General features: G+C 55.2%; 1 protein-coding gene across 1 annotated transcript in view; it reads right to left on the reverse strand.

The window, feature by feature from the left end:
* Positions 1-14156, reverse strand: part of CSMD1 (CUB and Sushi multiple domains 1) — a 731453-nt gene that overhangs the window by 271746 nt on the left and 445551 nt on the right. The window contains 1 exon segment of the mRNA XM_053672625.1: positions 1275-1352. Within this exon segment, the coding sequence (XP_053528600.1) occupies positions 1275-1352 (78 nt within the window).

A 14156-nucleotide genomic window follows, 5' to 3' on the forward strand; every position in this document is an offset into this window, starting at 1 on the left:
CCAGTGGTCTGGGACCCCTCTCTGTCCTCTCCCGGTGCCGGAGGGAGGGCCACCGGGCTGCTGTTGCTTGGACAACCAGAAGGAAGCCGCCAAATGGGGGGACCGAGGGGCAGAGGTGGTGAGCCTACAGTGTGATGATTAGAAGATGTTTATTCTTGTTTGTTGTTCACTCGTGAATTTTAGTGGAATTCTCGTTAGGGAGAGAACCTGGGGCAGCAGCCCCATTTATCAGGCGGGTGAAAACACAGTTGTTCCAGCTGGGGGCGCTCCAAACGCTCGCCCTGAGCCCTCCCTCCACGTCTACCCACATCCGGCAGCAGAAAACAGCGCACTCAGACCCAAGGACTGGGGACAGGAGCACCACGGGGCAGGGGAGGAGGAAGACCCCAGGCAGGAAAGGCAGCACAGCTGGCGGGAGGTCTAGAAAAGAGCTCTGTGCGTGGGAAGGGGCCACACTGTGCACCCGCCCTCTGGGCATCCCAGTGGGAGCTACTCACCCGCACGTAGTAGGCCACAAAACCCACAGTGGGACAAGGACTGCGGAGAGCACAGCGGTGGGAAGAAACGAGAAAAGAGCTCCCTGTGCCGGGGGCGGGTGGGGTCAGGAAAAGCCACGGACAGCGAGTCTCCTTATCCCACCTCTGCACTCAACGAAGACAGAGAGGGGACTTCCGGCCCAGGAGCGGGGCTGAGTAGCCGGGAGGGGCACGGCCACCAGGGAGGTGGGTGGCAGGGGCTCCCTCCCTTCACTCAAACAGCTGTCGCTGGGGTCTGCCACGGGCCGGGCGCACCCAGGAGGGGCCCCGTGGGGGTGCCCCACATTCTTGTTCTCCGGGAGGGAGGGGCACGCTGCCCCGAGGCTCCCTGACTCTGCAGGCCGTGGAAGGACGGGGATATTTACACAGGAAAACGGTGAGGCCAGACTTCCACATGCCGAGATCAGTGCAATGAGTGGGGTGGGGGAGTTGAATGCAGAGCGGAAGGGGGAGGGCACCTGGCAGAGGGACAGGTGTTCGAGGGGAAACCACCGCAGTGGCAGTGAGGAGGGCGGAGCGTGAAGACGGATTCGACCTGCGTTCAGGAGGCAACGTCAACGCGACATTCTTCCCCCGCAATGGGAAGTCGGGGGACATTCTCCCTACCGGGAAGTGCTTCTGAGGGAGAAACCCGGACAGAGCTGGGGTGCGGCTCGGCCTGCACAAACAGCCCAGAGAGGACGCTGCCCCCCCCCCCCCCACGATGTGCGCTTCCCACAAGGAAACGGGGGCACTCACAGACGGAGTTCTTGTGGCTGCCGTCCTTGCCCGGCAGCATCTTCACCCCTCGGGACTTCAACTCGATCGCCTTTTTCACTGGAAGAAGAAGAACAGAGCCATTAGCAGGGGCGGAGGGCGAGAGACCGCGCGGTGGCGTCTGCCCGCACGCGCTTCCCTGGTGGGACCACGTGCCCGTCACGCTCTGGGAAGTGGGCCACAGCCCGGGCGGCGACGGCGAGCAGCACACCGAGTGTGACAGCTGGAGGGAGGTGACTCCGGGTCACCAGACAGCGAGGGCGCTTCCTACGGCCGCAGCCCCTCACGCCGCTTCTCATGCCTCCTCCGCACCGTGGCATTTCTATGACCCTCCTCTGCTAGGAAGCGCCTCCCCACACCCCGTGGTGGTCCGCTCTCTGCTCCGCCCCCGGGGCAGGTGGCAGGTGGGCCCCTCCCCACACTGGGCAGGCAGGGGCACCCACTTGTTCCCTTCTTGGCAAAATGCATTGGGGGGGGCTGGTCTGGGGGGGATTCGCATCCTCCTGATCTCGTCCTGTAAGCTGCACACCACGTGTCTGCAATAGATCTCAGTTGTCTGGTCTTTGCAAAGGAGACTTCTAGCTTTGTATCTCCCCTGGGGGCGACGGGAAGGGCGTGCCCCTGCCGCGTGGATGAGGGGTGGGATTGGCCCAGCGTGCCCCTGATGCGGAGGGGACCCCTGGTGGCCGTGGAGGTAGCCACGCCTCGGTGACAACTGTAGATACCCTTTCCTGGAAGGAGAGGCCGATGGCCATTGTCACTGTCAGGCCCTTTCGGGAATGCTTAGCTGCTGGCAGCCACCTCCCAGGGGTGGACACACCAAGGACTAACCGGTGTGAGGACACAGGTCCAGAGTGGCCCCCCCCCGAGATGTGTTTTGGCTCCAGCAGCCTGTGCATCACCACCGAGGGGGCCTCTCCTTCCCCACTGGCCTTCTCTGCTCCCCTCACGACAGTCGCCCCAGAGGGTGTTCCACGGGGCACCTGCCCCCACGACCGTCCCGGAGAAGCAGCGCCACACATGCCAGTCGCCTTCCTTCTCCTTCCCGCCTGCCCTCCCTCTGGGCCCCTCCCCTCCCGTCCTGCCTGCACCGTGAGCACGACCCCGGAGACACTCGGCGAGACTGGAACCCTCGCTCCACGGCCCCGCTGGCCGCTCGTGACCTCTGTCCAGCCCCCCAGGACCGGCTCTCCTGGAACCAGGCAAACCGCCTCCACCTGTCCCCTCACTGCCGCCTTCCTGTGCTCAAACGCCTCTACCTCAAACCCACTCAGGAGAGAGGGGAGTTCACGTGATGCGTGTGCCACGAATAAGGAACAGAGAACCGATGGGAGATAATCAACTCAAAGCAAAGGCCACCCAGAACAAACAGACAAAACACAGGGGACTCAACAGGCTCGCACGCTCCGAGAAGAAAGAGAAACGTGAGCCGTCCTCAGGGTGCGATAAAGGGACCTGAAAACACGGGACACAGCTGGGCGTCCCATTGTTTCTTAGATTTGGCGAGGAGGTGTGTGGAGCTGAGTAACGCTCACGTCCACCGGGGGTTTGGCTGGTTTGTTTTGCAGGAGGAGGGTAGCTTTCTGCTGCCGCCTGGCCCCAGTGATGGGCCCTAACCTGCTTCCAGGGACTGTCCCTTCTGGTTGGGCAGGGGCGCTCGGGCAGCCTGCAGAGGGGAAAGGCGTCCTGTGTGTCCTGAGAGCCCCGCCCGGGCAGGACGGACACTCCCACCGGGGGTCCGAGCGGCAGGCAGGGTGGGGTCCCCACACGGGAGGGAGGTGCGTGCACCCCAGGGGGACCAGGCACTTAGCGCGTCCCTCCAGCTGCTTTCCGTGATCGAAGCTTTGTCGCCTCTTCCTTGTCCAGTGTTGTAGTGGACGATGAAGCGACTGATGGAAGGGCTAATGCTTGCGTCCAGCCTTGGACCCACTGAGGGAGCAGCCCCAGGGCAGGGCCCGGCCCTCAAGCTTTGGTGGCTAGCACAGCTGCCCGGGTTTTACTTGTTTGTTTAATTTACTCTGTCTCTTTTCTCTTTGTTAGTTTGCGTTTGAGGGGAGGGGGTGCTCAATAAATGCTACAGTTTTTATCTGAGACTAACTCGGCCTGACCGGGTCATTTCCCAGTAATTCAGGTTCAACAACTTCGAGTACAGAGGGGCAACATCCCTGCTCGCAGCGACGTCTAAGACGGTGGGACATTCTGGGGACCGTGCCTGCACTTTAGGGGGAGAGAGGTTGAAAAACACTGCAGTAATCACACACAAGGAGCAGAACTTCTTAAATTTACTTTTCCTTCCTTCCTTCCTCGCCCACCCCCTTGTATCAGCTGCTTTCACTGTAATCTCCCCATGGTCCCTCGGTTGGGGATAAACCTGCTTTCCCCGGGCAGTCTGAAAATTTGAGGTCCCTGGAGCTTCCCGTGCCAGAGAACACGGTTCACCATCTAAAGCCCCACTTCCCCCATAACAAGAGCTCAGATGACCCCACGTAAATGCATAGAACTCGAGTCGTTTCAAATGAACTTAATTTGCTAGATATGGGATGGAGGCCATTGAGAAACTTGTTTCATGTAAACACACCAATGACAGACAAACTGGAAGAATTCGGGGCTTGGAATTAAAAATATAAGCCTGTTTATCCAGTTTATGGCTCATTCAGGGGATCATCATAACTTTATTCGTTCCACTCTGGGCCAAACAATTCTGCCTAAGCCGTCCACCCAGAGCGTGTTCACTGCTATGGCCAGCAGTTAATTGCCCTTTACTAATTTAACTATGATTAGTAAACACATCAGCAAAAGTGGCGAATCCTCACAACCCCTTCTCCCCAGTGGGCTCTGCCCAGCCCCCCAGGCCCCACAAGGTCTCGGTTTCTGTCCTCACTCACTGGTCCCCACCCTGAGTGCAGCCCTGTGACCCTCCGGTACCTACCACCGTGGGGTCCCCGTGTCCGGGGAAGCCCCAGGGCCACACTGCCAGCAGCGGTGTTGAAATCAAACAAAATACTGTCGTGCTGTGATTCTTAGTAATACTTTTAAAAACTGCTGTGCCCCGGGTACTATGCACATTGCTTTATCCACAGCCTCTTCAGTTCTGGCTCTGTGTTTTAGGATTTATGCCATTTTTCCAGTATTTATGCCATTATTCCTGTAATTCACAGGAAAACCCTGACATACAGAGCTCAGCAAGTCACCCCAGGTAACACGCCCTGGGTGGCGGAGTGACTCCGGGGGTGAACTTGGAGCCAGGAACCTGCCTGTGGTACTGTCAGGGAGCGCTGTCCTCTTGGGGGTTATGTCACCGGTTCTGACCGCACCTCACTCTTCGTTCCCTTTTCGTAATAAAGGAGGGAGCTCTCGCCTCACAGGGCGTGGTGCCTGAATAGTTACGCGCTGGTAACTGCGCTTCCTCATTACGCTCGTCTTTCAAAGCAGCCTGTACAGTTAGTTACCCAGGCATCTCCCTGCCGTTTGTTTAAAGGGGGTTGGAAGTCTGTTCGAATCGACCCTCTCACAGCGAAGGTTGGCCCCGAGTCCCATAGCATCAGTTACTTCCCTTTTCCACGGACGCCTTTATGTGTGAGGGTAGCCCTCCGTGGATGTCTCGGGAAATCTGAGACAGACCTATACATTAGCAAGGAGAAAACGAAAAGTGCCGTCTCTTCACTGAAACAACCAGCGTTACTGTTTTGGGGCCTTTATTTCCCACCCTTTGTGCATTTGTCTGTAAACTCAGAGGGTAGGAAGGTAGAGACGCACTTATGATGCTCACAGAACAAAAAGCCACACCTGCATTTCGTTGGACTCCTGCTACTGCGTTCAGCACTTCACCCGACTGCGTGTTCCTCATTGCACGGCATATGCCGCCCGCATTTCCCGAGGTCGTTAAATGTTTTCTCAAAATGCTTTTCATGGACCAGACATAACGCATTTAACTCTGTGACTATGAGACACCGGCTTCTTTTCCCCTCCATGTGGCAGTGCCCCGATCGGTTCTGCGCACTAAGTCGCTGGGTCCTGACGGGGGGAGGGCCGCCTGGCCCCCAGAGAGCCCGTCCCGGTGCGATCCCAGCTGTTTCCACGCACCTGCTGACCCCCGCACCTCGGCCGGCACTGGGTTTTAGCACCTAGAAGAAAGCATTTCCTGACTTGGCAGCTGAGAAATGCCATCTCTCTGGTCTTTGCATCTAAAATAATTAATATCGCTACTCACTGATTCTCTGACATAAACCTCAGCGTTCTTGCCTCGTGGTCTGTATGTTATTGTATGAGGAGCTTGGTTAGACCACAGTACTGTCTAATCCAGCAGTGACTGTTCTCTTTTCGTCACGAGGCTCCTTTGCCAGCAGCTGTCCCTGCGGGCCTTCCTGTGTGTCCCTGTGTGTCCATATTCCGGCATTCTTCCACTTTTTTACCAGTTTTTATGAGGTCCTTGAACGTGGACCCTTGAGAGAAACTGACGGCCGCACTTCAGGAACTAGATCATTTCGTTTTTATTCCTGAACCAGCCGGCACGCCTTGGCCCTCTGTAAGCTTGGTGTTAGGAGTGATCTTTTGCGCCTAAAAGCCACACGTTTGTGTTTACTCCACTTTCATACTGTGAACGTTCCCATCGCTGATGTGCCCTGTTGACCGGCTTTCAGAGCCTTTCGGCACAATGTCACTTCAGGTCACTCGTCAGCGAAAAGCAGCGCCTTCCCCGGTGATGTCCCCGTGGGAACGACCTCGGCTGCGGAGGGGAGGTTGGGGGGCGCCCACCCACACCGGGCTTTGGCTCCTTCACCAACTTAACGGGAACCGCAGTCAAACCCCTTGTGAGAAGAAGGCAACTAACTCACAGCACTTGTCTCCACCTGCCTAACAAGCCATTAAATAACGTACCTTCCGTGATCTAGGGTGTCAGAGGTCAGACCACTCAGGGTCCGGCTTGGGGCACGTGGGGGTTAGAAGACTTTCCACTGAGCTTTGCGGTGATTTGCTGGGTTACTCCGCAGAGCAACTTCAGGCCTTTTCCTCCCACACAGAGGGCCCTGGAGGGGCCACAGTGCAGAAATGGAGAAGAGAGAGAAAAGGGTGATGATGGGACCCCCAGAAGTTACAGCCGCTCTCCTCACTGCCCCCCCGGGCAGAGATGCGGAGACAATTTAGGGGCTGTAAACAGGACGATCTCAGGAAACCCAGTCTGTCCGTGCGGAGTCCGTGTGTCCTTCCTGTAATAGACTGTATCTCTCTGTCCGAGACGACTTCCTGCTGCCGTTCCCCTTTGCCCCAGCCGAGCTTGGGGCGCCCGTATGCCTGCAGGGTGGGTGGTCGAGTTGCAGAAATTGTTGGCAAAGAGGGGGGCTGTTCCAAAGCCCAGAGATCTGAGCTCCGTCTCACTTCTGGAATTTTCCAGGACCCTGAGCCACAGCCTTGGTTTTTTGTATCTATTGGATGAAGAGGTTGGGTTTCGAGGGGCCCACCCCCCTGTTTGCTCATCCTTGTCCGAGGCAGACAGGGCAGCACTGAGCAGAGTGGCTGATGTCTGATTCTGAGCACGGTCCCCAACTTCCCTCCACAATCCGTCACAGGGCGGACTTTGGGGCACTCACTCCCGGGTGTTCCTGTGAAACGCACGGAGACCGGTGCCCCTCGGGCAGGAGTGCTGCTGGGAGGGGGGCACAAGGTGTCCTCTCAGCAGCGACTTGCACTTGGCAGAGGTCTCGGGCGTCCCTTGCACAGAACGCACTCTGGTCCTCACACCGGGCACGGGTGAGTGTTCAATTTATAGTCACTGCCACTCATGCCCTGCTATGTCTGAAATTCGTGTCCTGTAAAACTCATCTGTTGACATCCCAGCCTCCAAGGTGACATCAGGGTCGGGTGCTGAGGGTGGGGTCCCCAGGAATAGAATCTGTGCCCTTCTGAAAGGACCCCAGGGGGCTCCCTCACCTTGCCCCCCATGCGAGAAGGCAGCTGTCTATGAAGCAAGAAGCTCTCACCGGATGCAGAATCTGCTGGAGACTTGACCTTGGACGACCCAGGCCCCAGAACTATGAAAATCGAATGAGGCTTGTTGTTTACATGCTTTCCAGTCAGAGGGCGCTCGTCACAGCGTTGGACCAGAGACACACACGGGGGGGAATCCCACTCTGGCGTCTCTGACCCTCGAGTCATTTAACAGGCACAGCCCCACACCACTCAGCACGGGCTCTGGAGTTAGGAGTGGATCTGGTCACCGTCTGGGGTCTCACCGGAGATGCCACCTCGGCAGGTTCGGGCGTCCCCACACCTCAGGCTCCTCCTCGTCTGGTGTGGGTGCCATCTGGTGCCTCAGGGCACTGTCGCCACAGAGGGAATGACACGAGGAACAGACACACCGAGGTGCACGGCTGACCCATCCCAGGCGGGCCGCATGCGTGAAAAGTACTTTCACAGCAGGGCGGCTCTCCATAGGGGGTCACGTTCACTGCACCTCGCGATCGTCACCTCTTTCCTGAGCTTTTCCCTTGAACTTCACCACGCACTGGAAGCTGGGACAAAAAGTCAACTCCCTGAGTTTGTACAGTTCCCAAGACATTAGTGACACATGCTGTCACCCTGACTTCCAACTGAGAAAGGGGCACAGACGTATCTCCCAGGAATCCAATAATTCATAAATCATAAACCAATAAAATTACCTAGAAAGAGACATACTTCTCATTTAAAAAATATTGTAGTAACAATTAAATCCCCCTCAATAGTGTATAGACCATGAGAAAATAAGGGTGAGACTTATCTCAAAGAATCAACAAATAAGTCCATTGATCATTTCAAGGCAAATAAAAACGAGATCGAATTTTTCAACTATCTCATTGGTGACTGTCTTCTTTCAGGGGCTGGGAACCTCAGTGCAGGGAAAGGTGCTGGGTTGAGATGGCCCCACAGACAAACCAGGGGGAGCCCTGGGACCCGCTGTATGACAACGAAGGGCCTTGGCCAACGAATGCTGATTCCGGCCTTGACTGAGGGGGGAGGACGGGAGCCCTGGAGGGAAGCGCCTCCTGGCCCCACCTGCACCTGCCCGTTGGGTCAGCTGAGATTAGCCGCTCAGGACAGGGCCTCCATGCCAACAGTGTGGGTCAACTCTCCAACCGGAGACGTGACCTTTCAAGGTGGTGAGGACCTGTGGACAGTCAATTCTGGGACCGCCACCTTGTCCCCTTGGCCATCAGACACCTGCCAGCGGTGAGCACACCCGCTGCCGGCCAGCCCCCTCGGACATGGCGGGGTTCACCGCAGGACAGAGTGCACGGCGCTTGTGCCCAGGCCTTTGTTCTTGAAAGACAAGCAAGCAAGCGTGTTGCTCTTCTTCCCTGACCCACGGGGAAGCTCAGAGAGTCCCCAGCGGCAGGCCAGGAACCCAGCCCAGGAGACTGATGTCATAGGCAGAGTCATGAACCTTCAAAAGCGACCCCATCAAAGCAGCCCCGGGGGCTGTGCGTGTGGACGAACCGGATGAGGCAGCCAGGCTCCAACAGCTGTGCTCCGGGGCATCGGCTCCGTCCTCAAATAAAGGCTACTTTCCAGCGAAACTCCGAGCCCTGTCCCTGTCCAGTGGACACACTGGGCGGGTGGGGGGTGGTCATGGATTCTCAGTCTTGAGCGGCCTCCATGTTAATAACCACACCTCTCAGGTGACATCACAGACCACCCAAATGCAAACCCGCCCCAGGCCTGAGCTCGCTCGCTGCTCAGCCACAATAACCAGACCACCAGACAGCTCCCAGCGTTCGGGCCCGTGAGGGAGAACCGGGTGTGCAGAACGTTTTTGTTCTGAATCCTCGTGGCAGTCTCTGTGTACACTTGTCTCCTCCTTCCCTACTTCTACTTCAATTATTCTTATTTTGTAAGTACCATTACTTTGCTGTTTTCCCCCAGTGCTTTGGAAAAAGCGTCATTAATTTCACTAAATGGCATATTAAATCAAACTTAATGTGGTAAGAAAAAAAAGACAAAATTGTCTTTCTTTACATGGGAATAAAAAATTTTCTCCGTGAGTACACTGTCAAAGCCATTTTTTGAGAAATTAATTGCAGGGCATTTCCAGAGAGGCACCGTGAGAAGGAAGAGGCAGCGAAGAACCTGTGTGCGTAGCTGGCCAGTTGTGTTCAAAATGCTGGTGGAGATGCGCACCGCCAGTGCGTGTGGACGCGTTCATTCCTCTGCGCTCCTCTCCGGCCGTGACCAGAACCCCCAACGTGGCAGAAAGGGGGCGGGTTTGGTGTGTGTTTATGTGGAGGGACTGGGCAGAAACCGATGCAAACAGTCGTGAAGGATCAAAACACAGATCTCTCCCATTTCAGAAGGCAAACAGTTGAAGACAACGATGTTCGGATAGAATGGCATTGAACTTCCAAAAAAGCACGATGAACTTGGAAGTGACTTTAATGGTTCGAGATCACAACAGCCAAGGAATCGACCTGTCGGTTTAGCTGATCATCTTGACCGCACGGCCAGGCGCTGGGGCCCTGCGGACCTCGGCCGCTCCCCTGCGCAGAGTCAGCCTTCAAAACCGGCTGTTTCGTGACGTTTACTCGTACACAGATGATCGGCTGTTACTTCATGAGAAATAAGTAGACAATGTTTCTACTGATAAAATTTTAGCTTTTAAGCAGATATTAACATTTTAGAAAACTTCTATGTCTCCTTCTATAATCTTTACAAACTTTCAAGTACTAAACTATTTTTCTGATGACATAGTAGTGATACTAACAGGCTTTCTTTTTAAGATATTGTACAAAATCTATTACATATCGACACCAACAAACAAATCTGAACATGTCAGTGAAGCAATACTTTAAAAATGGTCCAGGGGCCCTGGCTGGTGTGGCTCAGTGGATTGAGCGCAGGCCTGCGAACCAAAGTATCGCCGGTTGGATTCCCAGTCGGGGCACGTGGCTGGGTTGCAGGCCAGGTCCCCAGTAGGGGGCGTGCTAGAGGCAACCACACACTGATGCTTCACTCCCTCTCTTTCTCCCTCCCTTCCCATCTTTCTAAAATAAATAAATAAAATCTTTAAAAAATTTTTTAAAATGCTGCCGGTTTGGTGCCAAAAAATCATTCAAGGGTAAAAGACCCATTCAAAATGCAAGACAGATTGATCGCCTTCACTATAATTGAGCGTGAAAATTATTTATAGGCTTTGGACTCCACGTTGCAACTCCCTTTGAGAAACAGCCGTCTATTGAGCTCGCTGCAGTATTGAGGAACATGCACATCAGCTCAGAGATCAATACAGTATTGCTCTGCTTTCCGACCATCCCCGTGTGAGCCCGACCATCTGCACTGATCTCACGGAAAACCGCCGGGCACGGCACACTAGATATAGGTGGAGACGCGAGCCCAGACTCCTCCTCCTGGGACAAGTTTACAAAAACGTAAAATGGTCTGCTCTCTGCACTGCTTTTTGTCTTTGTTTACGGAGAATGCAGTTGTTCTTGTTCTTCATGTTAATTTAAGGGCTCCGTCGCCACTTTAAGGGAACACGTGCACTGGTGTTGCACATGTGTACAGGACAGCGGCCGGTTTCCACGCCCTGGCTGGGTGTGAGCGGGGTGGGGGGCAGTCAGGCAGCTGCAGGACCCCCACACACATCCACACTGTGGGGTCTTCCTGTCTCACACGTCAAAATGGGCGTGACGCCAATGGGTGTGTCAAAATGTAAGAAAGTTCAAGAAAGTGGTCTCCCTGCGTCCTGCGGGCAGAAATGTGGATGGTCCAGTCGCCGCGGAGAGCACAGTGGTGTCCCTCCGCTAGCCAAGGATGGAACCCTACCACCCAGCCCCTCCACTTCCAGGTGGACACCCAGACACAGAAAGCAGGGTATTGGAAAGATGCTGCAGTCCACGTTCGTAAGCCAAGCAGTTCCGGTGTCCCTGGGAGGACGAAGGGAGACACCAGAGGGAGTCTCTCCGTGCAGGGGAATACTGTCCAGCTTTGCAAAGAAAGAAAGAAAGAGGTGCCACAGCCTGCCACAGGGCTGACCCTTGAGGACATGACCCTAAGGAACCTTCGCCAGCAATGGCGGTCCCCACCGGAGAGCCCTGCCTGTCCCCCCACTGCACAGGCTTAGACTTGAGTCCCCTGTGCTCGGCTGACAGACGCAGCCGGGAGGTCACTCAGAGATGAAGCTCTTAGCCCAACATTATGACAGGTTCTAAAACAACACCACTATCCTGTTGTGCTGGAGAGTAAGAAAAGCTAGAGGTGACGAGAGAAAGTGCTTCTGGTCAGTGTGACAGGCAGAATAATGTACAGCTCCAGAGTCTCCCTTCTTGCCAAGGGTTGGTGTCTTCTTTATCTTTTCAGCATGAAAAATTATTTCAAACACCAAGTTAGATAGAAGTATATGGAACCCACATGTACCCATCACTGTTTTGCAATAATTCTTAGCTATTCTTTCTAGAGGTACATCTTTACAAACTTCCATCCCAACCCCACTTGTTTTGATGCAAATATCAGTACATAAATATGCCATGAGCCCATACATATCTCAGTGTGCATCGCCAAAGAACTAAGATGCTTCTGAAAATAAATGACCATAATACCATTATCATGTGTAAACACACAATAAGGCCTTAATATCATTCACTATCCAGTTAGGATCCAAATTTTCCTGTTTATCTTAATGTAATTACTAATCTAATTATCCACTTGGGACTCAAATAAGGTGTGGATATTACAATTGGTGGATATGTCTCTGAAGTGCCTCCTAGAATTGTATAGTTTCTCTTCCCATTTCTTGTCTGCTCCATCCACTCTATGATTTGTTCATCGAACGAGAAGAGCTACGTATGCCCTTTGTCAGATTACAGACTTGCGGGCTTTGCTAATCATATTGCTGAGAAGATCTTTTGTGTTTCCTTCTGTCCTTTCAATGTCCTGTACATTGTCAGTCAGCTGAAGCCTTGGTCAGGTTCAGGTTCGATCTTCCCGGCACCGTTCTTTGCAGGTGTGCTTTGCACTTCTTGCAGGAGCCAGAACCTGGCGGGCTGCCGTTTTCTCGGAGATTTGGGGGGCGACCGGTGACCGATGCCCAGGTCTGCCACTGCACTAGGGGCTAAACAAAGGTCACACTGTTTGTCCCCAACCAGGCCAGCCATGACCACCACTGGACCCACTCATGTAAAATACCCCATTGGGCCTATGAAGACGAGCTCGCTGATTGTACAGCTCAACTTATGTTACATTTGGGTTCTCTGCTTCGTACCCATCGGACCGCAGGTGGGTCACTTAGACTCTGTCACTCTCAGTACTGCAGTCCGAAATGGCACAGTGTCCACATCAGCCTCCAAAAGCAGCTACAGTGATGACTCAGAGGCAGGGTGTGCTAACTTTCATTCCATCAAAAACGGAGGGCTGAGAGCCTGCCGCTGCAGACCATGCCTTTGGCCAGGGAGTGGTTACTTTAGGCTGGTTATTTTTAAGAAGCCAAAGACTCAGGAAGAACCTCTGACCCTCCTCTTATTTTCTAAAAGGATTTAGACGGAGGACCTTCCCCAGGAAGGGAGCTGTCCCCACAGGTAACTGTCCTTTGATATGAGCCAGGTGTGACAGACAAGGAGGACCCCAGCAGGGCCCTTGGAACCTCGTCCTTTCTGTGTCCCGTGATTGAAGGTGGCCCAGAGGACACTCACTGACCAAACACTGGCTTCCCGGATCCCTGTGAATGGCCCTCGCCCCTTTGAAGCCCCGACCAGACCCCACCCTTTCTTCTCCGCCCCTGAGTGCCTTCCCTGCCCAGGGCTTCCTTCCGCCCCCCATTCTTCGGGAGCCCCCAAACGCTGTGAGTGAGGCATTGGAGCTCCCCTGGTACTCTGCCCCTCATCTACCTGATTCCTACAGCAGCCAGCAGAACTGAATGAGTGAACAGGACAGAGCAGACGGTCGCCTCCCCACAGGGCAGCCACGCAGGCTGGGCGCTCGGCATCTATTTGGGGAAGAGCCTGGGAAGCAGGAGCCAGGGATGGAAAGGGGAGGAGAATGGAAAATAGTTCACTGGAGCGCAGGCCCTGTTCGGGGCACCACGCAGAGTGACCTCCCAGGGATCACAGGCAGGGGGAGTTACCCACCAGTCCCAACCTCTCCCGGGCAGAGGGGGACATCCCGATTCCAGCACTTCTAGGCTGCTGTGGGCCCAGTGAGCTCAGAGCAAAAGAGGGGTCCCATGTGGAGAAGCAGAGAGAGAAGGGGCGTGAGGAGGGGGCCCTCTGCCAGCGACCACCGGCCTGGGTCTCAGGAAAGGGTGGAGGCAGGCAGAGGGGTCCCGCACATGCGCATCAACAAGGGCTTGCCGGTGCCTTGCAGCGCCCTCCGCGGTCCCAGGCAGGTAGGCGAGGTTGCGTCCGGGTGGGACACTGTGGTGACTGGCACAGGAAGGGGTTCAGAACATGCCACTCCAAACAAGCTGCTTTGGCGTGGGGTGATTTGAAGCTGCAGACGGCAAACGCAGGGAGCGTCCAGCGCGTTGAACGTGAGGGGCAGCGCTGGGGTCTTTGCCTGCGGGTGGTCACGGTGCTGGGTCACGTGCAGCCGTCTTTGTTTCTTAAGGTTGTTGAGTGAGTTTTCCTTCCTGGGACCAGGGGAATTTAACAAAAATAGCTACGACCCCGGCAAAGAGGGCCTGGGAGCAGAGCGCTCCTGGCGGAAGGAAGCCGCAGGCAGGCCTGGAGGAAGGCTCACCGGGGCGGTTGCCTTGGGAACCGCAGTCTCAGGAGAAGGCGGACGGGATTGGTGGAGCGCCGTTGCCTGGGGCCGCCCGGCAGACGACTGGCTGGGCAGGATGCTGGCTCGCGGGGACAAACCCCCTCTCTCTGCTGGGAGGGACCTGGAGTGCATTTAACCTTT

This window comes from Artibeus jamaicensis, unplaced genomic scaffold (genome assembly GCF_021234435.1).
Source record: "Artibeus jamaicensis isolate MK-2021 breed Jamaican fruit bat unplaced genomic scaffold, CSHL_Jam_final contig_780, whole genome shotgun sequence".
NCBI lineage: Eukaryota > Metazoa > Chordata > Mammalia > Chiroptera > Phyllostomidae > Artibeus > Artibeus jamaicensis.